The sequence below is a fragment of the Etheostoma cragini genome, chromosome 12, assembly GCF_013103735.1.
Source record: "Etheostoma cragini isolate CJK2018 chromosome 12, CSU_Ecrag_1.0, whole genome shotgun sequence".
NCBI classification, from domain to species: domain Eukaryota; kingdom Metazoa; phylum Chordata; class Actinopteri; order Perciformes; family Percidae; genus Etheostoma; species Etheostoma cragini.
The window spans coordinates 22,229,242-22,256,615 of NC_048418.1; the positions used below are offsets into that span (position 1 = coordinate 22,229,242).

A 27,374-nucleotide genomic window follows, 5' to 3' on the forward strand; every position below is an offset into this window, starting at 1 on the left:
ATTGGAACATTTAATTGGCATTAAAGGAACTGCTCTAAGCTGGTTTAAGTCTTATTTATCAGATTGATCTCAGTTTGTACATGTTAACGATGAATCCTCCATGCACGCCAAAGTTAGTCATGGAGTCCCCCAAGGATCTGTGCTCGGTCCAATTCTGTTCACTTTATATATTCTTCCTTTAGGCAATATTATCAGGAAACACTCCAAAAACTTTCATAGCTATGCAGATGATACTCAATTATATCTGTCGCTCAAGCCGGATGAAACTAATCAGTTAGCTAAACTTCAAATGTGCCTTCGGGAGGTTAAAACCAGGATGACCTGTAATTTTCTAATGTTAAATTCAGATAAAACTGAAGTTATTGTTCTGGGGCCCATGCACCTCCGTGACACATTATCCAAAGAGATAGTTACTCTGGATGGCATCACCCTGTCCTCCAGCACCACTGTGAGGAATCTTGGCGTTATCTTTGATCAGGACATGTCCTTTAATTCTGACACGAAGCTAATTTCAAGGACCGCCTTTTTTCACATACGTAATATTGCAAAAATCAGGAATATCCTGTCTAAAAATGATGCAGAAAATCTAGTCCGTGCATTTATTACTCCTAGGCTGGATTACTGCAATCCTTTATTATCAGGCTGCTCGAAAAAGTCCATAAAGACTCGTCACCTGATCCAGAATGCTGCACTTGTTATGACAGGAACCAGGAAAAGAGATCACATTTCTCCTGTTTAAACTTCTCTGCATTGGCTTCCTGTAAAATCCAGAATGGAATTTAAAATCCTTCTTCTCACTTACAAAGCTTTTAATGTTCAGGCACGATCTTATCTTAAAGAGCTCATAGTAACTTTATTATCACGTTTATCCAAGTTCAAGAGTCCATTTCCCCGGATGAGATGATTTTTATTCGTTATTTGACACTATAAACATACACTGACCTCCTCAAGCTATTATTTTGGTACTTTCGGTTACCGGCATTTTAATTTGCATATTAGCTTAATATTTAGTTTCACCCGAAACATTTAGATTTAACATTTAGATTCAGATTTAGATTTAATATTTAGATTTAACATTTAGATTTAACATTTAATATTTGGATTTAACTATTTAAAATATTTCCAAGTTGACAAATATTGTTGTAATTGTGCAAGAAAGTGACCCTCACAATTTCATACCAGTTTTTTTTACATTATTTAAAGCTAAATGTGACAAAATGTTGCTGTTATTTTCAGCTTGAGCCGCTTTACAAACGGCGCCCCATACGATTTAGCGCTAAATAAATAAAATAAAATTGAATATAACAATATAACAACAAATATAACATATGCATACGGACACAGTTGTCCTTTGAGACTCTCAACCTTGCCCTATCAAACAGAAAATCTCTCCAGGAGTTCGTTCCAACTAACATAAAAACCTCACTCTTTATTCTCCTTCGCCAGTCTCCTTGTCCACACAGGTGATGCTGTGTCCTTGGCCTCCAGGCGATCATTACAGCAAGGCTGCGCAATGCCATGAAATATACCCCTTCTTTAGGGTCTAGTTTTGTTTTATAAAATGAATACACTGCTACAAGACAGCTTTTTTGGCATTCATATTTTCTAAGACATGTGTGTGTCTTATCTTTCTGCAGACTCAGAGCGTTGAGAGCCAGTTCACTCCATGACCTAAATTTATTCCTTACAAAACCTATCCTACATACAGCTCCACTGTGGTATCTGCTCTTTCATGGTCATGAGAATTTCTTAATCAGTTATAAGTATTTCCCGGCAATCTGGTACTCCCTTTGACTTTATCAGACCAGATGGCGTTCCCATGACCCAGAGAGAGCAGCAAGACAAGGTCAGAAAATGACTTTAAGGCTTCTACACAAAATATATCGTACGGTTAATAAACTTTGTGCCTGTCTTCTTCAAGTTTGTAGATTTCTCTGTCATCCGGCTCTTTGTGTCTTTTACCCTTTTCCATTTACTGGGCACAAATCAGCCATTAACCACAATTCAAAAGTTTTGTTCTCTCCACAAATATTGAAATTAAAATAAAATCGTCCATGTTCTGACTTTTTTGCCACAGCTGATCAATTATTAGCACTCATTTTAGCGGATTGATAGCTCTGCTCCAGAATGTACAGAACTGTATCCATGGCAATGGCAACGATTTATTAACAAGAAAATAACTGACCGCAGAATGCCTTAGAATTCAACCAAGCCATGAAATAAGAAATATTAATACTATGGAATGAAAACATTAAATGATTTAAGTCCAATTTTTTATTTACATCGCTGATAGTATGCGCAGCGAGCTGCAGTACGCTCAGCATGCAGCAGGTGAAGCTTGTGCTGCTTTAGCCAGTTTAGACTGCATAACTCTTATAATTATTATTCATTTTGGAAGGGTACTCCAGTGGTGAATAAATAAAGACAGCTCAGTCAACTTGAATTCAAATGTGAATTACATTTATTGTATTTATTGCAGAAGTATTTGCAAGGGAATGGGTGTGCTACTGTTACTACTGTTGTTACTACTACAACTGAGACGAGGGGAAGTCCCTGCCTTCACATCAGTGCTGTAGTCAAGACCGAGTCCAAATGAGAGCCATTCTTCTATTATGAAATGATCATGTTGTTTGTAATGATCAAAATACAAAGTGCAGAGTAACAACACTTTAGAATCAAATTAGAGCATATTAAATCATTAAGTCACACAATGCTGCATGCAGCTTCACATTTTAACTGTAGAATCTTTTTTTCTGGTGGAAGAAGAACATTCTGGACTGCTGATGGAAAATGTCTGGTAAAAATGAAACTGATTGATGCCTTCTTCTGTGAAGCAGCCAGCCGGGCATTTACCAGGCAACCAAGGACATTGCCCTTTCTATATGTTTTCTGAATTGAACCTGTTAATATCCGTTCTCTGAAAAAATGCTTCATCAACGGTTTTGTTCTGAAGGATGTTGCAGATAGTGCTGGACTCAGTCCCAAGGAACTACAACATTTGGTGAAACCAATGGCCAAGTCTGAGACAAGTCCAGATGCAAATACCAAAAAGACAGACAATGAGTCAAAGACAATAGAAAGGCTGAGACCAGGCGCAAGTTCTACAGCACTGCTTTCCAGTAACTCTGTTACTCTCTTCCTGCTGTTTACAGATCCACTCAGACTGAGGCAGAAATCAATCAGGCATGACAGCTACATGGACACTTGAGTCAATGTGCCCCTAAATAAACATTATTTTTACATCTCTACACATAAAGCTAGCGCTAATGTGTTTATGACAGGAGTTGGATGAGAAACACAAGGCATTGCACAAGGGAGAAAGTGTGTCGAAAATAAGTCATCCCTGTGCTGAACTGGGAGTTGAAGTGTTGCACAACACTGCACGTTAAAACATGACGCACATTCCACAGGAAGAGGAAAACACAAACAAGAACTAAGACATGCAAATCAATGACCAAACAAAGAGCTACTATAGCACCGACAAAAAATCAATATGTATGCAACAAACTATCATCTTGACGTGAGAGCCAAGGCATCCTGTCTGAACTTTGCTGCCTGGACTCATGGACCCCTAACCACATCTAACACATTACCAGATGTTTTACTTAATGTTATGATAGATGTGAAGACATTGTGTTTGAAATGTCTGTAGTTTGTTGTATCTGGATAATATATCAAATTTAAAGTAAGGAAATTAGAAATGTTTTTTTTATAACTGTGTTGCCCGGTTTCACACTGAGAGTGGTTGGGGGGGAATTCATAGTCATGTAACTTCTGTGAAGGATCCTGGGCTCTGTTGAAGCAGAAAAGAAAAAACAATGAATTGAGAATTCACAATAAATTAAAACTAAAATAGAATTAAAATATTGAGATCTTTATTATTTGGGTGACACTGTGCCAAGTCTCACTCTATTTGTAATGTCAGAAAAAAACAGCTAACAGTAGCTACATTTTCATTCACTTTTCAATTATCTGAAGTTGCTAAAAAACATTCATGCGAATAAAGCTAGTGAAAGTGTGTTTCCATCCGACGGCTTTAAGTAGAATAAAAACTGGTGTGTATTGCCATCAAATGCCGATCAAATAGGTATATGGAACAGATAGACATTTTGAGGCATTTCCATTCACTTTTACACTGACTCGTTAAGCATTCAAGCTAACATCTGGGTACAAATTTTGCTAGCCGAAATGTGTTGCGCCGTCGATTGATGCTGCACATGTTGTACTAGTGCTTATGGGCCAGAAGCTATCAAAAAGTCTCTTGTCTCCTCGTTCGTCCACTTAAACCTGTCCACTTATATACTTAAAGAAATACGTGGCAGAAATGACCTAAAACTTCTTTTTTGTTTTATGGCTGGTTGCAAATATAAAATGACCTAAAACCTAATTTCCAATTATTTTTTATTCGGCAAAGAACGTGTCCATCAGCGATTAAGAGAAAATTTGATGAGATCGAACATACAAAGTTTGTTTCGATATTTGTCATGTTAAAACTTCAGTGTGTAACATTTTATGTCCGTTACATTCAAGCCATAACCAAATGTGTTGCTACAAAGCTAATTAAGATTATCAGCTCCACACAACTGTCTCTGTATTTCTCACTATGACTGTATTCAGAAGATTGTGTTGTCTGGCAACTTTCCCGCGCAGAAACTCGAGTGAAGATATTTACCTCTTCTGAAGAGACAATGTGTTTTTTATAATCAACCGTGTCCTCCTTGGTTACTAGCAGCTGTGTGGAGGAGGATTGGGGATGGTGCGCGATCACGGAAGGCTTGTATCATGTGGACGCGGTGACAGTTTTGTTGTCATTACTTAAAATTCCTCATGGGGGAGACAGAAACTACCTACTATAGCTTTAATTTGCATAGAAACGTGTGGACGGAAACATGGCTCCAGACGTATTTGCTTTCATATACACAATGGTACATGGTGCACTGAAAACAAACCGCAGAAGGTAAGCTACCTGTGGAACATTGTGCTCATTTCTCTGTGGTGAAGCGTCGTCAGTGTTGGCTGAAGCCGTGTCCGACGAACTTACAGAAACAACAGCTCTCTTTTTAAAATACTGAACCACAAACACCACCTAGGAAGAGAGAATGAAGAATAGACATTTATCAAAGGATTCCTTCCAGACAAATCAAATGTTTGCTTGATCAAAAGAGGTCATGTATTACAGGGAAAATACAGAGACAAATGCAGTCAAAGTAGCCTGAGTAGCCTGACAAAAAGAGCTTTACCAGGGGACTCTGTTTGGATCTCTGTGACCCAGCTCACCCAATTCAAGTTCATTCTAGCGTGTGTGTGTGTGTGTGTGTGTGTGTGTGTGTGTGTGTGTGTGTGTGTGTGTGTGTGTCCAGAGGACATTTAGTCCATTAGAGCAGTTTTCTCTGAAGGAAAGAGCCTACATTTATTTGGCCCAGTAATGTAATGATGTACAGAGTGGTAGTCTGAAAGATCTACTGACATTCTCTGGTAAGTTGAAAAAAACAACAATGTAACATATGTGAGAAAAACTCATTTTCAGAGTAGAAGTGAGGCTGTGCGTCTGTTTCCTCTCTGTGTTGGTGTTGTTATTAACTGATGGACTAATTTATTGGATTTATTGATGAATTAATTGTTTTGTAAAATGACTGTCTCTAAACAGCACCTGTTTACTGGTTCCACTTATTATTTTTTATGTATTCATCATTCTCATTCTGATGACGACCATTTCTTAATTACATTCCTAACAAAGGATATTGGCATCTGAAAACGCTTTGCTATCTTTTCATAGCCTTATCCTGCTTTGTGAGCGTCAACTATTTTCAGTTTAAGTTTTCTAGACAACTCCTTAGAAGAAGCCATGGTGCTGATTGTTAGGGCAAGGTCAGATGAGTCTGGGCATTTAAAACCTTAAGATTGACATCACCTGGTCTTTCCAGACGATGATTGAGAACAATCCATGACATTGTCAGGTCTCAGCTTTCCAAAGGGGGCGGTGCTCTTTTTTACATATACAAATGTCTAATCTGTCATTTGATGCCTTTTGGAGATTTTTCTATCTTTTCTTGGCTTCTTTACACATATTAATAAAAAACTTTACCTAGGGTGCCCAAACTTTCGAGCGCCCCTGCAGCTCTGTTTTTTTTTTTTTTTTTTTTTTATGTGTAGTGCTGTCAGTGGCGAGACAAATGAAAACAATCGGTGCAGTCTACACAGAGCTATCCTCTTGCAATTTCAATTCAATTCAATTTTATTTATAGTATCAATTCATAACAAGAATTACCTCAAGACACTTTACAGATAGATAACTCTAGAATTTACAATTTGCAAGACTTAGCACCCAATAGACTTAAACAGGGCAAATTTTAAACATTTCTTTAGCCTCTAAACATGCTCAAAATGTCATTACCAGTGCTTAGCCAGGTACAGTTTTTCCAAGTGAACACAGTGACTGTTGGGTGCTAACTCCAGCAGGAGGATATCTCAGTATAAGCAGCACCAATTGTTTTCATTTGTCTCTAAGTCTATAATAATTGGATTATTGGTTCGATTTTTTTGACAGATTTCAGTGGTTATGAGAAGCAATATGAGAGAGACATTTGGCGATGATTTATCATTGTTTAGCAATGTTAAGCTTTTTCATGTTATGCGTTTTAGAATGTCCCATGCCTGTCTAATGCTTTTTGAAAACTTAAGGTTTTCTTCTTTATAAAACATGTCGGACATCATCACATTTATGTATACATTTTTAACCATTAACATTAGTAAGCTAGAACAGCGTCTTCAAAACATGACCTGCGTAAAAGAGAAAAAAAATGACGTCCATGTCTTACACAGAAATGTCAACACGGTCTCGGTGCAGTTCTAGAAATGGTCACGTTATTTTTGATGTATTGATTCATGTATACGGACATGTTTGTCATTTTTTTGTGATGCTCAGCATGCAATGGGAAGCCTTTACACGGAAGTTAGGTTTAGGAAAAGAACAATAGGGAAAGGACACACCACACGCCGGGACACGATCCGTGGTCTTTGGGGTTATGCGCGACAACAACAGGACAGTTGGGTTAAGGAATAGAACGACAGGGAAATGAAATGCAACTCGGGGGAGATGTCCACGGACTCTGCGGGACACGCAACAATAACAGGGCAGTTGTGTTGAGGAAAAGAAAAACAGGAAAATGAATTGCCACACGCGGGATACAGTCTCAAGTCTTAAAGTCCTGTCTTGTTTATCCATCCATCCCACTTAGCCTTTGGCTTTTCATACTACTCGCTACCGTAGTTGTGCTGTGATCACAAAACATGCTCCCACTCAAGTACATTAGATTAAACTTTGTGCTCACCAACACAAAAAAACAAAACATAAACGTGTCCGGACACAAATGAATTAAATAACATGACCATTTCACAAACTGCTGTGAGACTGGGTTGGAGATGTAGTGTAGCCACAAGGTGAAAGTAAACAAATGAACTGTAAGATGGATCAGAAAGGTACATTTGAATGACCTATCAATTGTTGTTATTGTTCACAACATATCGTTGTCTGAGACTAAAGCTAACGGCAACTACCAGGAGCGGGTGGAGTCTTCATTAGGGATGAGCCGAGTACTCGGCTGAAACGAGTATCCGGTACGGATAAAGCACTTTTGCCGAGTACAAGTATTATTGTAGTACTTACATAGTAACCAGTAGATTTCTGGTAAACGTTGGGTTTCAGACATGCTGCTTGGTTTAAATGCGACTCCCGTTAGAGATCTTTTTTTCCTTTTTAACCGTCAGCTGGCTTCATTAAAGTCAATGAAGATCTGAGAAACAGCTCATCCCTGGTCTTCCTGCTGCTTCGTGTTTATGCCCAGTATACCAGAATGTTGATGAGATATGAGTTTTGTACATGATAGTTTAAACAAAGATTAGTTCTTGTGACGAAGTGGGTTTCCTCACCACTCGTCCCTTACAGGTCATTAGTTATAGTAAGTAGACACACAGTTATCGTTGGTTTACATCCATTTTATTAGGTTGCAGGTTTAAACATGGTTTAAAGGTTTCCCTGTGTTGATACTTACAATTGTTTGTTCCTTTGTTCAGTTCCACCATGCAGGACAATTGTTTGGGGAGGGGCAGGCCTAAGCATTTCCTGTTTTATAGGAAAAGGGTTGTCAGGGATGACATCACCGGGCCAAACCAAGTAGAGGGGTTTATTGTGTATAGGAATGTTTATTTTAGTGTTTTTGGTTATTATATAAAAAGGTATGAATAACCCTGACCTGTTTTGTAGGCAGTCAGATAGGAAGGAACTGGTTCCATAGGTTAAGAGATTGCTAGGTATTCATGTTAGGGAGTAGATCAACCTGCTTTAGTATGGGATTGACTGAAGCAGTTGGGTGGGAATTGACAACCCTATATAAAGAGTAGGATTTGTGCTCCAGAGGAAACATGGAGGTGAGGCTTTGCTACTAAGAACACATGCCTGTTGTTAGCGCTGCTACTAGTTGAGTGTGTGATTGTCTTTAAGTTTGATTATTTAATTATCCATGTACTTCAGACCACTGGAAATATATAATTATGTCTGAGTCTGCCTACCTACCACCATCCTAGCCACTCTGGCCAACCTACCACAGTTCTTCTACTGGAGATAAAAACACTTGGTGCACGGAGATCCTTTTTGTCTCACTGAAAAACCAAAATACAGGGGTGTAAATGTAGCCTCAGTGTCATTAGACATTGTTACTCCCTGCAGCTAGAGATATGTGTAAAGTGATGCTGGAAGAAGCAGCTGCTGCTAAACTTGACAGTACCATCCAGCAACACATATCAGACATGGCTTGAGATGTCAAAGAGCACAGGTGCTATTAATCCCAACCTGTCGTCAGACACCGCCTACCAAGAGCCTGGGTCTGTCTGAGATTTCTTCCTTAAAGGGAGTTTTTCCTCGCCACTGTCACATTGTTGCTTGCTCTGGAGAGAACTACCAGAACTATTGGGTCCTTGTAAATTATGGAGTGTGGTCTACACCTACTTTATCGGTAAAGTGTCTTGAGATAACTCTTTTTATGAATTGATACTATAAATAAAATTGAATTGAATATTACAACTCAAAAGATAAAAAGGAACTGACCAGGAAGACAGCAATCGCTCCCCCGATGGCTTGTCCTGCAATGACATCACTCCAGTGGTTTCGGTACTCGGCAACTCTGTTGATGCCTGTTAGCACCGCCAGACCGACCAAAGAGAGGCTGAAGAGGGGTGCAGTCAGGCATCCTCCTCTGGAACCAACACAGGACATGACGTACACCTGGAAAATACATTGTTTTTTTTCTGCAACACTCTTCAAAGCAGTCATGTACTGTTAAATGGAACAGAGCCACTCACTGCCAGGTACACTGCTGTGTACACACTCAGAGCAGCCTCTTTGGACGGGAACGTCTTTCTAGCTCTCATGATGTCATCAGGGTCACCAGTACAAGCATCTGCTTGGCTGACAAAGTGTGGCGAGTCCAGGCAGCCGAGGGCTGTGTAATTGGGCTGGCAAACAGACAGGAAATGAGGAGCCAGACACCCAGTGACCAGCTGTCCTGCGTTAACAAAGATGTCTGTTGTGAACAGACCAAAGACATACACGCCTACAGAGAAACAAACACACACACGCACACACACATGAATGATAATTTTTCATTAGGGTGTCGGGTGCTGAGCCACTAACAAACTCCCCACAATATATACCCCACAATTTATGTTACATGCAGAATGTATAAATAATGTTGAGAAAGACCTAACAAAGCCGCATTTCCTGTTTTGAAAAAAGTCCATTGGGCAAGAGTTACAGTGCAAAACCAGTAGTCCAACCTTGCCCTTGCAAATACAGCAGTGGATGCAAGGTTTTTAAGACCCCATCAAACCTATACTGGTTCTGACGTCACATATGAGACATGTAAAAGTTTATGTGAGTTGTATGTTCAAGTGACGAGTGCACAGGCTTCTACTTTAGAATCTGAAAAAAGGGTAAAGAGTTCTTCCGATTTGTAGCATGATCCAAGAAAGAATAACTGCAAGTATAATGCAAGTTAGCTAAAAATGTTCCTTCTAGAGCAGGGATTTTCAAATTTGGTGAATGTGAGCCTCCCCTTAAAGTAGGTAAGGATAGCAGAGCCACCCCTTCCCCAAAATCCTGTCCGCCTACCCTAACCGACACACGCCTCTGCAGTAAATGCCATCTTTAGTGTGTTCCAGGCAATGATGAGTTTCAACAACTGATGAAATGTTTGAAATGTAAATGTTTTTAATATTGTATTTTATTTCCACAACTTTTTAAAAAGTGCATTCATAAACGACCCTTTGCAACATCAAACAGTTTCATCCAAGAGGAGCTCGGTTTAGAGATGCTGGTCCTTTGCGTTGAAAGGAGCTAGTTGAGGTGGTTCGGGCATCTGTTAATGATGCATCCTGGGCAGCCTCCCTAGAGAGGTGTTCTTGGCATATCCAGCTGGGAGGAGGCCTCGGGGAAGACCCAGGACTAGGTGGAGAGATTATATCTCCAACCTGGCCTGGGAACACCTCGGGATTACCCGGTTGTAGCTGGTTCATGTGGCTCGAGAAAGGTAAATCTGGGGTTCCTTGCTGGAGTTGCTGCCCCCGCGACCCGTTACCTGATAAGCGGATGAAGATGGATGAATGGATTCTTTTTGTTGCTAAAGCCTGGCGATGGATAATGCAGTGCTTCCAGATAGCGGCAGGGGCAACTGCCTGCACCTGTTTCACGAGACCGCTGTGACAGGCAGTCCTTGGTCTTGCCCCATCAGTGCATATCCCACAACACCGGCCCCAGTCAAGAAAATTAACCTGGTAAAAGGTTATCAATTCTCAATTGAGAACACTGTGCGACATCAGTGGACTCAACCAGCTGAATGGCGTGAAAGGGGCTTTTACAAACACCGTCCAGGACCTGCTCTTTGACATCTCAAGCCATGTCTGATATTCGTTGCTGGATGGTATTGTCAAGTTTAGCAGCAGCTGCTTCTTCCAGCATCACTTTACACATATTTCTAGCTGCAGGGAGTGGCATTGTTTTGCCAATGTTCTGGGGTTTGCCCGCCTTCGCTATAAGTAGCACAACCTGATAAGATGCTTCTGTTGCCTTCATGTTAACAGTGCCAAACAACGTTTTGTGACTGCAAATCATCACGCTTCCTCTCAAAAAACTGAACTGGCTTATTCACTAAATTTCTGCGCTTAGTTTCCATGTGACGCCAAAGTTCGCATGATCTCATGCTATCGTTTGCCTGCACCTTATTGCAGAACACACACTGTGGCAGAGGTGCAGCCTCGGACCCCAACCAGGTGAAACCTAACTTTAAGTACTCAGGATCATATTTCCTGCGTTTTTTGCTGAGTCCTGTCTCCTTCCTTGATGCTGACTTCTGTTGACTTGGCAAGAGGAAACAACGCATTTTAAAGGCACACACAATTACAGATATGAATAGAGCTGCATACAGAGTTATACAGATGTGGACCGATATTTTTTCCTTCACGTTCCGTGCCTCACCTTTGGGTCTTTGACACCTCACCTATTGAAAACCGCTGTTCTAGAGCCCACCAATCATGATAAGTTTATGGCAGGGAACCTCTACCCCTCCTTTCATGGTACTATGCCACAAATTATGGTAAGGAGAAATAAGTGGTTGCTGGTAATGAACTTTGAGTGAAAGCCATGAGTATTACAAATAGGGGCATTGTTATTAGTGTCACAGAGCCATGGTTGTCAGCCAATGACCAGTGGTTTAAGTCATTTTAGCTCAATATTTGTAATCAGATTACCAAGGAAACGGAAGGTCCTGCGCACCATAGGGTTCACGTAGCAACAGTCACCCATGACAACAACCTTCTCTTGTTCGTATAGGATGTTGGAGTTGCAGTGGAGGAGGAAGATGACAAGCTCAACACCTGAAATCTGAGAAACAGAATGGAAAAATTATTACTTTTGAAACAAAATACTTAGATTATTGAATTGTTGGAAAAAAGTTAGCTGGATGTTCAAGATCCATATCATAATGGGAAATTAAAACCATCAATACAATAAGAGTATAAATAAATGATATCATTGACCACCTACCAGTTTGGTAACACTTCATAATAACCATCATTAATTGAGGATTAATTGATAATAAGTTTAATCTTTAGTTACTTGTCATTTAACTGATAGCAATTAAATTATAATTAATAAAATATTAGTAGTGCTGTAAATTAAGAGTTTGTGGTTAAAGACATTATATCCCTCATATACTAAACAGCTATTGAGTAATGATTTACTTTAGATTTACCTTTTTAGAAACCATTTTTAAAACACCTATAAACATTACATAGATAGATGGACAAGATACTCCTAACACGTTGTCAAGCATGTCTAGTTGGTTTGTAAACTGTCTATAAACAGTGTCTGGATGGTTAATATAAAGTTTCAAAAGATGACTATAATACCTTGTTAATTATATACCTAATACATTGTAAATACTTTGTAAACCATCTATAAACATATAGATAGTTAATAATTATATATTTTGTATACACACTCAGACATATAGTCATATATATATATACAGTATATATAGTACGTATGTGTGTATATACAGTGTGTGTGTGTGTGTATATATATATATATATATATATATATTAGGGATGAGCGAGTACAGCATTATCTGTATCTGTATCTGTTTACCACATGAATTATCTGACCAATTATCTGGTCACCTAGAAAGCAAAAAAATGGCAAGTTTTGAAGATAATGTGGACAGTGCAACAAGGCATGCCTGCTTGGTTCTTTCGGGGAATGATTGTAAAGATTTACCAAGAATATGTTTATAGCATTTCCCATCTAACTTGGATGTTTTGGGACCGATTGGTGGCATTGCCGTGGACAAAGTACACAAGGAGATACACTTGTTAGAGCTAATCAAATTCAATCTTCATAATTTTAAACAAATCAGAGGATCTCTATCAGATTCAGCTGCTCTGATGTTTCTGCTTTCAATGATACTTTCACATGTGAACTATTGTATCACTAGCTGGTCTATGTACCTTTCTCTTATCACCATTGCAATATCTTAGAGAAATATTTAGTAATAACTTACTGAGTTTTGATAGTTATTGTAATTCTTCCTCTTTGTGCTTAATTTATAAAGTACTTCATTGCCTGGCGCCACCTCCAATGCTGGAGTTTCTTAAATAGAGACACACTCGGATCACATGAGCCGTTGTAAACGGGGACTGTGAGGTTCCTTTCAGAAAAACCTCCTTCAGCCATAATTCTATTCTATTAAAGGCAGTGCATTATGGAACACACTTCACCCAACTATAAGGGAGCGTCCCACATTGGCCTCCTTTAAGAGCCAGGTAAAGCTGTGGCTTAGAGCTACTTCTTTTTTTGTTCTTTTCTTTTTGTTTCTACTTGTTTTTATATACTAAATGCTACTATCCTATGTCTTTTTTACTGTAACTCTAACCTGCCTATTTGACTGCAGATGGAAATTAGCCCTCGGGCTACTATCTGGCACATTTACGTGTACTGTTGTGCATGTTCATCAATGTGTATTGTCCTGAATTAATAAAATAAATAAATAATAAGGTGCGTATCAGCTAATTTGAATAGCTCACGTTACATATGTGTGTTACATGTGCCTCTGGTGTGCTTTCTCTCTCTGTCTCTCTCTCTCTGTACTTCGTTCTGCCCTCCTCACTCTGCCTTTTGCACAACTAAGTGTAATCAGTGCTCAGGTAGAGGAGGGGAGGTAATAAGAAGGCACAGAGTGAAGGGACAAAGGCACATGGAGATTACACTAACAAGCAGGTTTCTGTTTCCCAACATCCATACACACTTAGGTGCTGGAGTTTTGTTATTTTAGTTTATTGTGTTAGTTTGGGCTGTAGATTACCAGTAGTTCAGTTATTCGTCTCTTTTGTTTGTTAAAGGATTAGTTTACCCTTTTTAGGTACATTAGGGAGAGAAGCGGGCAGCGATGGCCCACTGCAAGGTGGGTCCAGCGTCTTCCCCATCTATTGTTCTTTTTACGTCTCTTTTGTTTCTCTTTGTTAGCTACTTAAGAAATATTTTTGCATTATTTAATAAAGTTTGTTGGTTAATTGTTAACCTTGTGTCTGGCATCCTTTTTATATGTTGCATTCTCCAATCCCTTTTGAGCCTTAGTTTGTTCCTTTAAATGGAGGTGTGTTTAAAGAATATTAGTTAGATTTCACAACATCTCCATATAGATCTGTGTCCATCAAGTGCTACTGAAAGAAAACGGCAAGGCCGTGCACGTTGGGATGCTGATACTGAGAACAGTTAAAAATATCTAGGCAGCGCCAGAGATGGAAACGGGATGTAGAGTAAGGGGGAAAAACATTAGTGATCTATGTGAGCGATGAATGAGGCAGATGAGTAAAAAATAAAGGAAGCAGAACAAAAAGGAAAGAGAAAGCAGAGGCTAGGAATCACAATCTGGACACCTCTCCTCGAAGTCCAGATCCCATCTAAGAGTCACGACAGCAGTCAAGATGTTCAAGGTCAGGGCAGTGTGCAGTTAGGATTGAAAATAAGAGACCACCCACTTTGTAATGGTATTGATTCCTTTACAAAAGGTTTTACAAAAGAACTTTTTCCCCGTTGAATTGTTGCATTGACGTTTCAAAAATTGCTGATAAGAGTTTTAAGCCTGACACCAACCAACCACCGACATCAAACCAACCACCGAATTAAATGCTTCATGCTAACTATTCATCTCGTAGATGAATAGTTAGCATTTAATTCAGCCTAAAAAACATTTTGAAAACTGCAAAAAGGCAAAAGTACAAGACTGTAGAGAAACTATCATAGACTTCAATCTTAGACGTTCACTCTACCCGTTTGCAGTTTTGCGTGTATAGTAAACGTTTCCATAGGAACAGCGAGTTGAACCAATCAGAGACGTTCTTATGCTTAGGATTTTGGGTAGTGTAGTTTTTCTTCATACATTCGCGTATCAAACAAGTTTTTCTTTAAACGAGGTTGGTTTCATACAGACGTCTACAGAGACCCTAACCCCCAAATTCCACAGGATGCGGAACGGCTGCGGATCGGCTCCGCTGCGTGTTGGCTGCGTGCTCCGCCGCCGGTCAACACCCACCTTGACGGATATGTTGCGGAACGGCTGTCTTTAGGACCCACAAGATCTCGCAAATTCATGTAGATTAGAACCACACAACTAACAGTTTGTTTCTATCCAGAGGAATAGAGAGGATATGCCGTTCTGGAGTGGATCCACAGCCGTTTAGGTGGCAAGAGGACATGACCAAAAAAACAGCAACTAAATTTTAGTTTCATGAATGCCAGAACTTGCTGAGAAATCTGGATTTCCAGGGTAACTGGAAACAGTGAAAGCTAAAGAAATAACTACAGTACACGTGGCACGTTAGTGGCACTATATTTTAATCTAGGTCTTCATTTTGGACATTCTGGACATTGCTGCTTTGCTTGCAAGTTGTAACCATTATATTCTTTCGATACATTTAAAACGGATTTTTAAGTCTTAAAGGATAAAGCGATTTGGATTGGGCAATTAAAACTACTTTACTAAAGGGCCTAATTATATTTGGCAATTAGACTCTATGACAAATTGAAGCCTTTTGGCATCTGTATAAACCTTGATGGATTTACGCGGGAAATCATCTGGATAAATGCGTTTACCACAAGCAGTGACCCAAAACGTATTGGTGCATACTACATAGAGGCAGTTAAAAGGTCAATCAGAGGACAGAAAGTTGGTGGGGCTTTCTCAGGAGAGAATCAATGGAGTTTTACATCTGTCCGTTTGCTGATCTGAAGGACGGTGGTTTGTTCAACGGTGTGTTTTTGGACCAATGTCTAATTCAGTTCTGCTTCATGGGCATCACCCAGATAAGCTACACATAGCCTTTGTTGTTACTTTAAAACCTAGAGGAACCTTTTGTGAGACAGTTTTCTTGGATAAGACCTAATGGGAGATCAAGCTTGAGAGTAGATCTTTGGTTGGTCACTTAAAAAATAATAAGTGCTGTGACAGATGTTTCAATATCTGCTGCTCCTTTCATTTCATTGTGGAATTGGCATTAATGTGAAACTAGGAAGCAATCATACATTTAGGGAGAATTACTGGAAGTTTAATGCGGACTTATTGTATGTAGAAGAATATGTTGTGGAAGTTAGGCCTTAATAGGGGGAAATTAAGAGTGATGTGGAGTAGACACATGCTGTAAGAAATGGGAACATTTTAAATACAAGGTTAGATTTTTGTCGTTAAAGCGCAGTAAAATCAGAGGGCAACAAAAAAGGGACAATAAATGGAAACTGGTTCAAGAAATTGATGAATCGGAAGATCCAGCAATTTTATTAAGTCTACAAGCCAGGGTAAGATAAGGTATTTGTTCAGAGAAAAGAAGGCGCTTATGTCAGATTCAGGGCTAAATGGATAGAAAAAGGGGAGTAATCTTTTTTCGATCATTAAAGAAAGAGACAAAAAATAGGTTATTTTTTTCAGTAGAGGTAAACTAACCGTTGGTGTGAGGTCTTCATCTGGATTCTTGTACTTGACGTAAGTTGTGCCATGCAGTGTGCGTCCATCTTTGTGTACTCTGGCAAGTCAAGGTTATGAAATGCAAACTGTGTGGATTGTTAAACCTTCAGTTTGCTGGTATGATGGCACCCTCTCTAGTTGTCTGCTCTTTAACTGCCATTTCCATCTAGTAATATACTGTATCTCTTTGCTTCTTTGTAGCTGATGCTGTTCTCAAATCTACAAAACCGATTCCAAAAAAGTTGGGACACTACACAAATTCTGAATATAAACAGAATGCAATGATGTGGAAGTTTCAAATTTCAATATTTTATTCAGAATACAACATAGATGACATATCAAATTTTGAAAGTGAGAAAATTGATAATTTTAAGGTAAAATAAGTTAACTTCAAATTTCAAGGCATTAACACATCTAAAAAAAGGCCATGTTTACCACTGTGTGGCATCGCCTCTACTTTTTATGACAGTCTTCAAACGTCTGGGAACTGAGGAGACAAGTTGCTCAAGTTTAGGAATAGGAATCTTGTCCCATTCTTGTCTAATACAGGCTTCTGGTTGCTCAACTCTTAGGTCTTCTTTGTGGCATCTTTCTCTTGATAATGCGGCAAATGTTTTCTATGGGTGAAAGATCTGGACTGCATGCGGGCCATTTCAGTACCCAAATCCTTCTCCTACTCAGCCATGATGTTGCAATTGATGCAGCATGTGGTCTGGCATTGTCATGTTGGAAAATGCAAGGTCTTCCCTGAAAGAGACAACGTCTGGATGGGAGCATATGCTGTCCTAGAACTTGGATATATCTTTCAGCATTGATGGTGCCTTTCCAGATGTGTAAGCTGCCCATGCCACACACACTCACGCAACGCCATACCATCAGAGATGTAGGCTTCGGAAACTGAGCGCTGATAACAACTAGGGTTGTCCTTGTCCTCCTTAGTCCGGATGACCTGGCGTCCCAGTTTTCCAAAATTACAATTACCACCTACTTCATAGTGCCTTCTAAGGTGGGCAATCAAGGACTGAAATCTGTATTAAGTAACACTGTAAACTCCATGGCTTTCCAAGTATTGGCGGAATTCATTCAAAGCTGTACTGAAGAATATTGTATTCTCTTTGAAAAGGGGCTTATCTATCCGGAATGTGAGTTGGTTCAGTGCAGCATCATATTGAGTGGTGGCAGTACTAGTCTTTTCCTGTGAAAGAAGACGGTTTTTCAGGTAGTTGGTCATACATTTCTTGTGGTACCAGAAGTTCTCAGCAATCCTATCAGTACACTTGTTTCCATCAGGACCACAAATCTTGTGTAGCATCTACTCATCTTCAAGTCATAAGTGGGGACCAAAATAAGTGTTTGTTATATTTCTGGTCATGCAGCTGTTAGAAACATGCAGTTTTTTTTTTTTTTTAGGTTGGGTAGAATCTATCTCCGTTGACCTTGTTTGTTTGCTGCTTTCATGGCTGTAGAGCATTGGGTTTACATTTTAACAGGTATATCTGGCAACCTGGCCTGGCTGTCCAACTGGGCAGTTGATAACACACAGGCCAAAACAAAAATTTAAATCTGTCAAGGCACAGAAATTCAAAAGGAGAAAATACTGGCAATAGCATTGTTGCCAGAAAAGATAGTATTTCGTAGCATGTTTCCTTAATATCTGATGACGCATTGGGGTAATTATTTGATTTATTACAGCACATGTATGTTACAATTTTGGACCTTAAAGCTCCAATATGTAATATATATTTCCTGTAATAAAAACTTAAATTTTTCAGCCTCTGGAATGAGAAATTCAAGATGGAAAACTAACAGCTAAATGTATCATGTATCAATTTTCTATTGTAATTATTTGTTTAAAAAAATAGTCAACTGAATAACATTTGAATGTTTTTCATGATTATACAGTTTACCTAATGTTATTTGAATTTTTCTTATCTACAATGAGAATGGCTCCTTAAAATGTGTAATTTACAGACAGAAGTGATTGAAAAACTGATGTTATGTGAAAATAACTAGAGGCCCAGAAACTGTAAAATTGAACAGGAATAGAAATAGCAGCCTATTGAAAATAAACAATTCACTGAATGCAAACATTAGTTTTAGAAATAAATTATTATATATATGTGTAGGTGTTGAACTAAAGCAATGTGATATTAACACATTTTGATCACGTTCCATTCATAAAATTTTTCCTGGATCATCACCCCTAATTAGTGTCACATCTTGGCCACCCCAATAAAAAAGTGCTGGATACGACACTGATTAGTAATGCATTTCAATTCATCTTCAATGAAAGAACGAGCAAGGATGTGGTAAATGTAATTTAAAAAAAGAAAAGGTGGACTCTAGTGTTCAAGCTCTTTTGCTTCTGTTCGTTGAGTTTAAATGACATTTGACTTACCAGTACAACAGGCAGTCCAGCCAGCACAGAGTACAGGATTACTGGCTGTACCCGGCTGTCTTGTTCAGGTCCTGGATCTGGTTTAGTTAAAGCTGGGTCTCTGCAGATGAAGCCCTGCTGTGCCGGACTGAAAGTGTCAGTAAACTCACAGTAGTAAAGCAGCATCACTGTAGCTGAAAAAATCACCACCTGGAAGTACAGCATGGTAAACTCAGGCTCCAACAGTTGGATTCTACAAGCTCTTGGGTGTCACCTTGATGAATAATCCAGTTTTACTCATTCCTTCTTACTGTCCCCCACTATAATGCGTTATAATCCAGTGTTGTAACAACTGTGATGTATAATCCATTTGAACAATTCAACAAAGAATACTTCACTGCAAATATCAATCCGCCGATGACAATGAAATACTGAAGATGATGATTAGCCCTTCTGAGACTGAGAAAGTTACTCTTCTTTACGCTTTGTTTTTGCGAGTGAGAGGGGAAACCTTGTCCTTCCGCTGTCATGAATTGCCTTAATCATCTGACTGCAGTGACCCAGTGAATCTATTCTATTTCACTGAACAATCTCTAAAGAGCAGCTTTCAGTCTACTGAACACACACTCACATCAGCACTTGGCAGAATCCGTGAGTTAGAGAAAATGGACGGTAGACAGAATGGTCCTCATTTATCAGTCTAACGTAGAAACCAGTGCAGTGTCTCGCCAGTAGCCTCTGTAAGTTAACCGTAAGCCACGCACCCTTTATCCCTCCCCTCAGGCTCCTCCTCCCTATGCCAAAACAGTGACAGAAAGTTGAAACTGAAAACAGTGACATTGTAAAAATCTTGACAGCGTAAAAGAAAAAACCTGTCACTGAAAAGACACGGACATCAAGAAAAAATTTACATTGACATGGAAAAACCTATCATGATGCAAACAAATGTCAAAGTGAAATAATATCATAGGATTATGAGATTATTACTTTTTGATGTTTGTGTTTTATACTTCAGTTCAACAGTTTTCAATGCCAATATTTGTTGTTTCAATGCCAAATTTTATTTTCAATACCACAGGTTACTGTCACTGTTCTAGCTCCATAGGATCACCCCTAGTTAGGAGTTTATGCCCCAAATAAAAATCCAGAAAAATGCATGTCAAAAATGTTATAAATTGATTTGCATTTTTATGAGGGAAATAAGTATTTGACCCCCTCTTAATCTGAAAGTTTTTTTTCAAGAAGGGAACGGCTCTGCAGCCCATTTGCATCCTGGGAAGAGACGTGTACATGGTTGAGGAGTGCAGATACCTGGGTGTCAACGTCGACAGCAGGCTGAACTGGAAGGTCAAATGCACTGCTGTTTACAAGAAGGGGATAAGCAGAGTCTATTTGCTGAGGAAGCTGAGATACTTCAATGTGTGCAGCAGAATGTTGGAGATGTTCTACCAGTCTGTTTTGGCCAACGCTCGGTTCTCCTCCGCCATTTGCTGGGGCATCAGCATCGAAGCCAGCGACACAAACAGACTGAACAAACTGATCAGGAAGGCTGGCCATGATCGGCCGCAAACTGGACACTTTTGAAGCTGTGGTGGAGAGGAGGTCTCTGGACAAACTATTAGCTTTCGTGGATAACCCAGACCACCCTCTCCACCCCCCATTGGTCCAACAGAGGAGCAGCTTCTCTAAGAGGCTCCGACAGCTTCGATGCCGCACAGACCGCTACAGCAAATCATTCCTACCACAGACAATAAAACTCTTTAACACGTCATCACTGGGTGCTAGATGAGACTTTTAGACACCACAATGCTGCACTAAGGGCAACCTGCACAATTGGTTCATTTACATTTTAGTATACATTTAGGATATTATTTAAGCAGTTGCACATTTTGTTTTCCCATCCTGTATATATTTAAATATTTGTTCTTACATTTTATTCCTATTATTATTTCATGTATACTGTATGTATATTTTTTTTCCTAGTATCTCATTTGTATTTATATTCTGTGTTGTGTGACTAATGTCCGTGTGCTGCTGTAAAACCGTAATTTCCCATTATTTTGGGATCAATAAATATCGATCTATCTACCTATCTTGTTACCTGTATAAAAGACACTCAATCAGTCAATCATATTCCAAACTCTCCACCATGGCCAAGACCAAAGAGCTCTCCAAGGATGTAAGGGACAAGATTGTAGACCTAAACTAGTCTGGAATGGGCTACAAGACCATTGCCAAGCAGCTTGGTGAGAAGGTGACAACAGTTGGTGCGATTATTCGCAAATGGAAAAAACACAAAAGAACTGTCAATCTCCTTTGGCCTGGGGCTCCATGCAAGAGCTCACCTCTTGGAGTTGTCATGAGAACAGTAAGCAATCAACCCAGAGCTACATGGGATAATCTTGTCAATGATTTGAAGGGAGCTGGGAGCATAGTCACCAAAAAAAACATTGGTAACACACTACGTCGTGAAGGACTGAAATCCTGCAGCGTCTGCACAGCCCCCCTGCTCAAGAAAGCACATGTATGCCTGTCTGAAGTTGGTCAATGAACATCTGAATGATTTAGAGGACAACTTGGTGAAAGTGTTGTGGTCAAATGTGACCAAAATGGAGCTCTTTGGCATCCACTCAACTCGGCGTATTTGGAGGAGATATTCTTCGTCTGAACACCATCCCCACCGTCAAACGTGGAGGTGGAAACATTGTGCTTTGGGGGTGTTTTTCTGCTGGGGACAGGACAACTTCACCGCATCAAAGGGACGATGGACGGGCCAATGTACCGTCAATTATTGGGTGAGAACCTCCTTCCCTCAGCCAGGGCATTGAAAAAGGGTTGGGGATTGGTATTCCAGCATGACAATGACCTAAAACACACGGCCAAGGCAACAAAGGAGTGGCTCAAGAAGAAGCACATTAAGGTCCAGGAGTGGCCTAGCCAGTCTCCAGACCTTAATGCCATAGAAAATCTGTGGAGGGAGCTGAAGGTTTGAGTTGCCAAACGTCAGCCTCTAAACTTTAATGACTTGGAGAAGATCTGCAAAGAGGAATGGGACAAAATCCTTCCTAAGATGTGTCAAACCTGTTGGCCAACTACAAGAAACATCTGACCTCTGTGATTGCCAACAAGGGTTTTGCCACCAAGTACTAAGTCATGTTTTGCAGAGGGGTCAAATACCTATTTCCCTCATTAAAATGAAAATCAATTCATACCATTTTTAACATGCGTTTTTCTGAATTTTTGTTGTTTTTGTTATTCTATCTCTTACTGTTCAAATAAATCTACCATTGAAATTATAGACTGATCATTTCTCTGTCAGTGGGCAAATGCACAAAATCCGCAGGGGATCAAATGCTTTTTTTCCTTTACTGTAAAAAAGACGCTATTGAATGCATTGGGCATAGGGCTCTTATAGCCACATTTGACACAACCACTGACATAAAAATATCAGGGACAAGAGTAGGATAAGATAATGGCAGAAAAAAGCACAACAGCCATAATAAAAGAAAAAAATATATCAACGGCTAGAGGCCACCACAAATCCAGGACAAAGGAAAAAGACACGCAACATAATGGAAAAACTAATGGCAAAGATATATTTTGTTCAATTGATTTTGATCCCCTCTTTTAAGAAGGCAAAGTTGGCCATGCACAGAGCAGAATGGGGGAAAAAAATGTGAAGAAAAGATACGGCCCAGCAAAAATAGTTTTGGATGAAGCAGAGAGAAACATTTACACACATTCATACTCCGATGCGCAGCACCGGGGGCAACTCAGGGTTCAGTGCCTTGACCAAGGACACTTCGACAATGACTGCAGGGGCGGGCATCGAACCACCAACCTTCTGATTGGCAGGCAACCGCTCTACCACTTAGATTGATAAAGTCTAATCTAAGTCTTATCTTATTTTATCTGTCATTAGTGATTCATCATGGGTTCCAGAAGACCAGATGTCTGAGGAGGATGAGGAGGATTTGTTTGAGGAGGAGCCTTCTCAAACGTGTGAACCCCACCAAAAGTGAGATCATTTAAAACCAACGTACACCAACTCTGAATTTTAATTTTTTGTGTATCTGTGGTAGTTTGATTGACACCCGGTCCTTTGCAATTCTTCATTTCACCAAAAACTACCAAAAGAAAAGGCATTTAACAGTATTTGGAGATATTTTTAAACATGATACAGATATCTTGAGTACTGTATGTAACCATACTCAAAAGTGGTAGTTAACTTTCAACATAGGCTTTAAACAAGGCCTCAACGTAGAAATAAGAGCATCTTTTTAACGAGTCTGGTCTGAGAGACCTCCTGCTTACATCGGGGGTCTCCAAGCTGCAAAATGATTTCCAAAAGACGACAAAGACTTCACTGGAGTTGTTTAACAAGATTTTACTTGCAAAGAGCCGATAAACTGCACTATTACAGTTTTCACTTATAGTTAATTTTTCTAACAATTCCCTTCTCCAAAGCATAACATAATAGTCTTTAAGATGGCACACTTTGTATTTCTGTAAAATATCAACATTGAACATCAGAGAAGTCAGACACAGCTGCTCAGCTATGCCTTTACACCTGAGGTACATCTGAGTCTATCAATGTACACTCTGTCACCAGGAGTGTCCCTTCTTGCTCGGTATGGGACACGGGTCGGGTGCTGTCACAGTCACCACCCATCAGCTCTACAGGTGCTTTTTTTACAAACCATGAGGCTAAGGAGTTACCTATGTTGGGAGTGATGTCAACACCAAGACAAGCTCAATCGATGCACACTTTTTAAGGGCTGAAGCAACCAAAGGTGAGAGAGTATTTACTGGAGGAAACAGTAAATTAATGACTTGTATTTTTCCATTTTTGATGCAAGACTTAAAAAAGGCATGGCTTAAACAGACTAAGGACACATCATTTTTGGTCGTTCAATTTGATTGGGTCCTACCTGTGGCCCCTCAGTGGAGCATACTGTTTGTAGCTATGTATTTAACAGCTTGTTGTTCAGTGTGCTTCACCCATTTTAACCAGTAACAACTTGTTTTTGGTTCAGTTGTTGACCTGTTTGAGAATCTGTAAGACATGAACCGATTAATTACACTCCAAAAAACTTATCTCTGTTGTTTAGGGTTAAGATAATCAATACTAAATAAAACTTAAATTTGGTCAAAATATATCTTTGTGTGTGATAAGTAACCACAGATCATAATCAGTTTTCTTGGCTTCATCCAAAACTAGTTTACTGACGTTTATGTCAGGCTAATTAGACTGACAGTTAATTGTTATTTCAGTAATTGTTATATTTAACGGCACTCTGATCTGCTGTTTGTATCAACTTTTCATCAGTCCAATTTGAATTTTATATCACCCAATAAAGTATCTAGGTAGAACTGAATCATTTAAGATGTTCAAATCATAAAAGTTGCCTATGTTATTGATACTCATAAAGAAAACATGTACAATGTACTTTAACATTTCCTGACACACCAACTGAAGTCACATAACTGCCATTTATCTTGGTGAAAGCTGTAACATAAATTTTGTACCATTTGCATTTAATTTCCTAACACCCTAGACAAAATGTAATTTTTCCATTACAAATTATTTGACACTCGAGGCATGTTTTAACCCTTCATACATGTGTGTTTACATGGATTTAACCTTGTTTTTTTTTTTCAATATTGTGTGTAATTATTTTTAGAATGTGAGTCTGGAGGTGCAAATCTTCCTTCACGTGCGTCAGATATGCCAAATCACGACGGCCTCTCACTCCCCCCCTCCTCCTCCTCAGTCTGTCTGCTGGCAGTTGGTCTGTACCTCCAGATAGGATTAAGTGTCTTCGGTAAAGCAGGCCTCGAGGCCCCATGGTTGATCCCTCCAAAGCCTCATCAGTCCACCACAGAATGCTCAGCAAGGCCCTGGCTAGGGCATGTGGACACCGCTCTCCGCTCTCCGGTCCGGCACGGCACATCCCCAGATGTTGAGGCCAACACCAGACGTTCAGGCCTGGTCCATTATCCATGCTCGACCCAGACCATAGACCTTTACGTCTCTAGCTGTGCTGTGGACTGAGGTGCCGTGATGATGGTGGTGGTGGTTGTTGTCGTTGTTGTTGCCGCCATCAATCTATTGATACAGTTTGTCACCAGTCCTGCAGCTGAAGGGGGAGTGAGGTGGACCTACGCTGACACAACGAGGCACTGTGTGGCACAAAACAGAACTGTGAGAAGCATTATCTTTTCTTTAATCAATACACATTTAGTGAACATTATTCATTATTAAAACAGCATTTCTTTAACTCTTGCTGGTTTAACTCTATAAAATACATACACATTTTCTGAAAAGGAAACATTGGTTTTGAAAATTGTTCTCTTTAAGCTGTTAGATTACCTTAAGGGTTATGTTTCTGCACAAATCAAAACATTTTTTTTTTGTTTAGAGTAGTTTTAAAGTCTATAATGCTGTGGACACTTACTTTATTATTGCAACTATATTCCTCCTGTAATAAAAACAAAAAGTTCAACAAAAAGTAGAATCACCCAAATAAAATGTTTTTGACAATTTGTCATACAGCAACCTGTGTTGTTAATAAAACAGTGTATTATTATTTTTATAATTAGTATTGTACTGCCCAAATAAGAGCTCTAAACAAAGGGAAGAAAGTACCCATATTCGTGTTAAAATGTAAAGAGTTAATGTAAAAAGTTGCCACAAAAATAAATAGTAAAGTAAAAATGTCTAAAAGATCTATTTGAGTAGAGTATCGAAGAATTTGTACATTGTTACATCCCATCTCTGCCTTAAGTACATATTTTTGTGTGATACTCTATTTTTGATTAGGTAATAATTTAATGGTATTTCGCTGGTAACAAAATATTTTTACAGTTTGAAATTAGTACTTCAAACATAGGTAAAAGGAAAATGATATTTCTTCCACTATGACTAAATCTAATGTAACATTTTTTAATTAATGTCATAGAACAGACCTCTTTAAAGTAAAAGAAAAAAAGAGAGAAAAAAAGAATCCTCCTTTACAGAGGTCTAAAGGACAGCCGAAGTGAGGGTTCTTTCCAGTAAACACACACACACACACACACAGATAACCGGCAATGTACCTTCTCTTTCGCAAAGCAAATTACATCAGCTTCAGAAATGGTTTAAAAAGTATAATATGAAATATTGTGGCTTTTGCACAGATTCACGTTAGTCTAAATGTAAAATGGGAGGTTTGGCTGCAACATTTCCCCTGAAATAGCGTTCCCAACTTTTTTCCATTAAGCCCGACAGCCTACCCTTTAATTAATAGCTTTTTTTTTAAAGACACAATAGTCCACCAATTCTGTAGAAGATATGTTATGTTCTTTAAATCTTCAGCTTTCATAATCTGTAAACCAACTGGATGTTGTCCAAACGGTCTATACACTTAACTGTAAGTATACAGACGTACAGACCGACAACCCAAGTATAATGCTCTCGCCAGTGTGGCTGCAGAACAAAAGGTTAAGGCAAAGGCAAGGCGGCTTTATTTGTATAGTACATTTCAGCAACTGGGCAAGAATAAAAGTTACAGTGCAGTATAAGAAATTAAACATTAAAGAAATAAACAATTTAGTTAGAGAAAGGCAACATCAAAAAGAAAGGTCTTCAGCGTTGATTTTAAAGAACAAAGTAGCAGCGGATCTGCAGGTTTCTGGAAGTTTGTTCTAGATATGAGGAGCATAGAAACTGAACGCTGCTTCCCTCTGTTTAGTTCTGACTCTGTTGACAGAAAGAAGACCTGTCCCAGACCACCTGAGAGGTCTGGGGGGGTGATAGTGTAGTAGAAGATCAGAAATGTATTTTGGCCCCAAACAGTTTAGTGATTTATAAACAACTTTTTCTAAATCCTGTTTACACATAAGTCCTTTAACCCTTGATATATTCTTAAGATTAATGATAACATGCTGACTTTGTAATTGTCCTAACGTGGCTTTTAAAATTCAGGTCAGAGTCCATGACTACACCAAGATTTCTGGCTTTGTCCGTTTTTAACATTGTCATTTGAAGCTCAGCGCAGACTTTTAATCAGTCCTCTTTTGCTCCAAAGTTAAAAGGTCCGTTGGCATTAAAAAATTTCACATACGTTTTTTTTTTTTTTTTACATTAATACAAACCCCTAGCTTCTACCTTGCCCCCTCCTCTCCTCCTCCAAAGCTACAGACTCAGAAATGGCACATACTTAGGAAAGCTTGTTATGGGCCTGGCTCTAGTGGCTGTAATTCTGCACCAAGGCTGAATTTTGGAAAAGAGACTTCAGATATTAGGGGACCACTAAGGTCTATATAAAAGCATCCAAAGAGCACCATGTCATGGGACCTTTAATGTTACAGGCATGATAAAATTAGACTTTATGGCATAGCCTGTACATGTGTACCTAATTAAGTGGCCATAGAGTGCATGTTGATGCTGC

The 27,374-nt window shown here is 39.3% G+C and overlaps 1 protein-coding gene across 2 annotated transcripts; it reads right to left on the bottom strand.

Moving 5' to 3' along the window:
• Nucleotides 1-3,743: 3,743 nt before the first annotated feature.
• Nucleotides 3,744-19,494, bottom strand: LOC117954146 (phospholipid phosphatase-related protein type 5-like). 2 transcript variants are annotated; one of them, XM_034887714.1, is made up of 6 exons: nucleotides 18,964-19,494; nucleotides 11,800-11,932; nucleotides 9,358-9,560; nucleotides 9,104-9,280; nucleotides 4,967-5,086; nucleotides 3,744-3,793 (listed from the first exon to the last, which is right to left on the bottom strand). In XM_034887714.1, the coding sequence occupies exons 1-6, from the start codon at nucleotides 19,165-19,167 to the stop codon at nucleotides 3,764-3,766; spliced, it is 867 nt and encodes a 288-aa protein (XP_034743605.1). In that variant the 5' UTR covers nucleotides 19,168-19,494; the 3' UTR covers nucleotides 3,744-3,763. The 2 variants fall into 2 exon arrangements, with proteins under 2 accessions (XP_034743605.1, XP_034743604.1); XM_034887713.1 differs by having other exon boundaries at nucleotides 9,358-9,608.
• Nucleotides 19,495-27,374: the final 7,880 nt, after the last annotated feature.

Bases quoted from the DNA above. Each gene is read 5' to 3' on its own strand.
- LOC117954146 (XM_034887713.1), bottom strand. From the start codon at position 19,167: ATGCTGTACTTCCAGGTGGTGATTTTTTCAGCTACAGTGATGCTGCTT. The intron at 11,933-18,963 runs GTAAGTCAAATG...TCTGTTTCTCAG, and splicing joins CTGGACTGCCTGTTGTACTG to ATTTCAGGTGTTGAGCTTGT. The intron at 3,794-4,966 runs GTAGCTTACCTT...CTGCTTCAACAG, and splicing joins ATGAGCACAATGTTCCACAG to AGCCCAGGATCCTTCACAGA.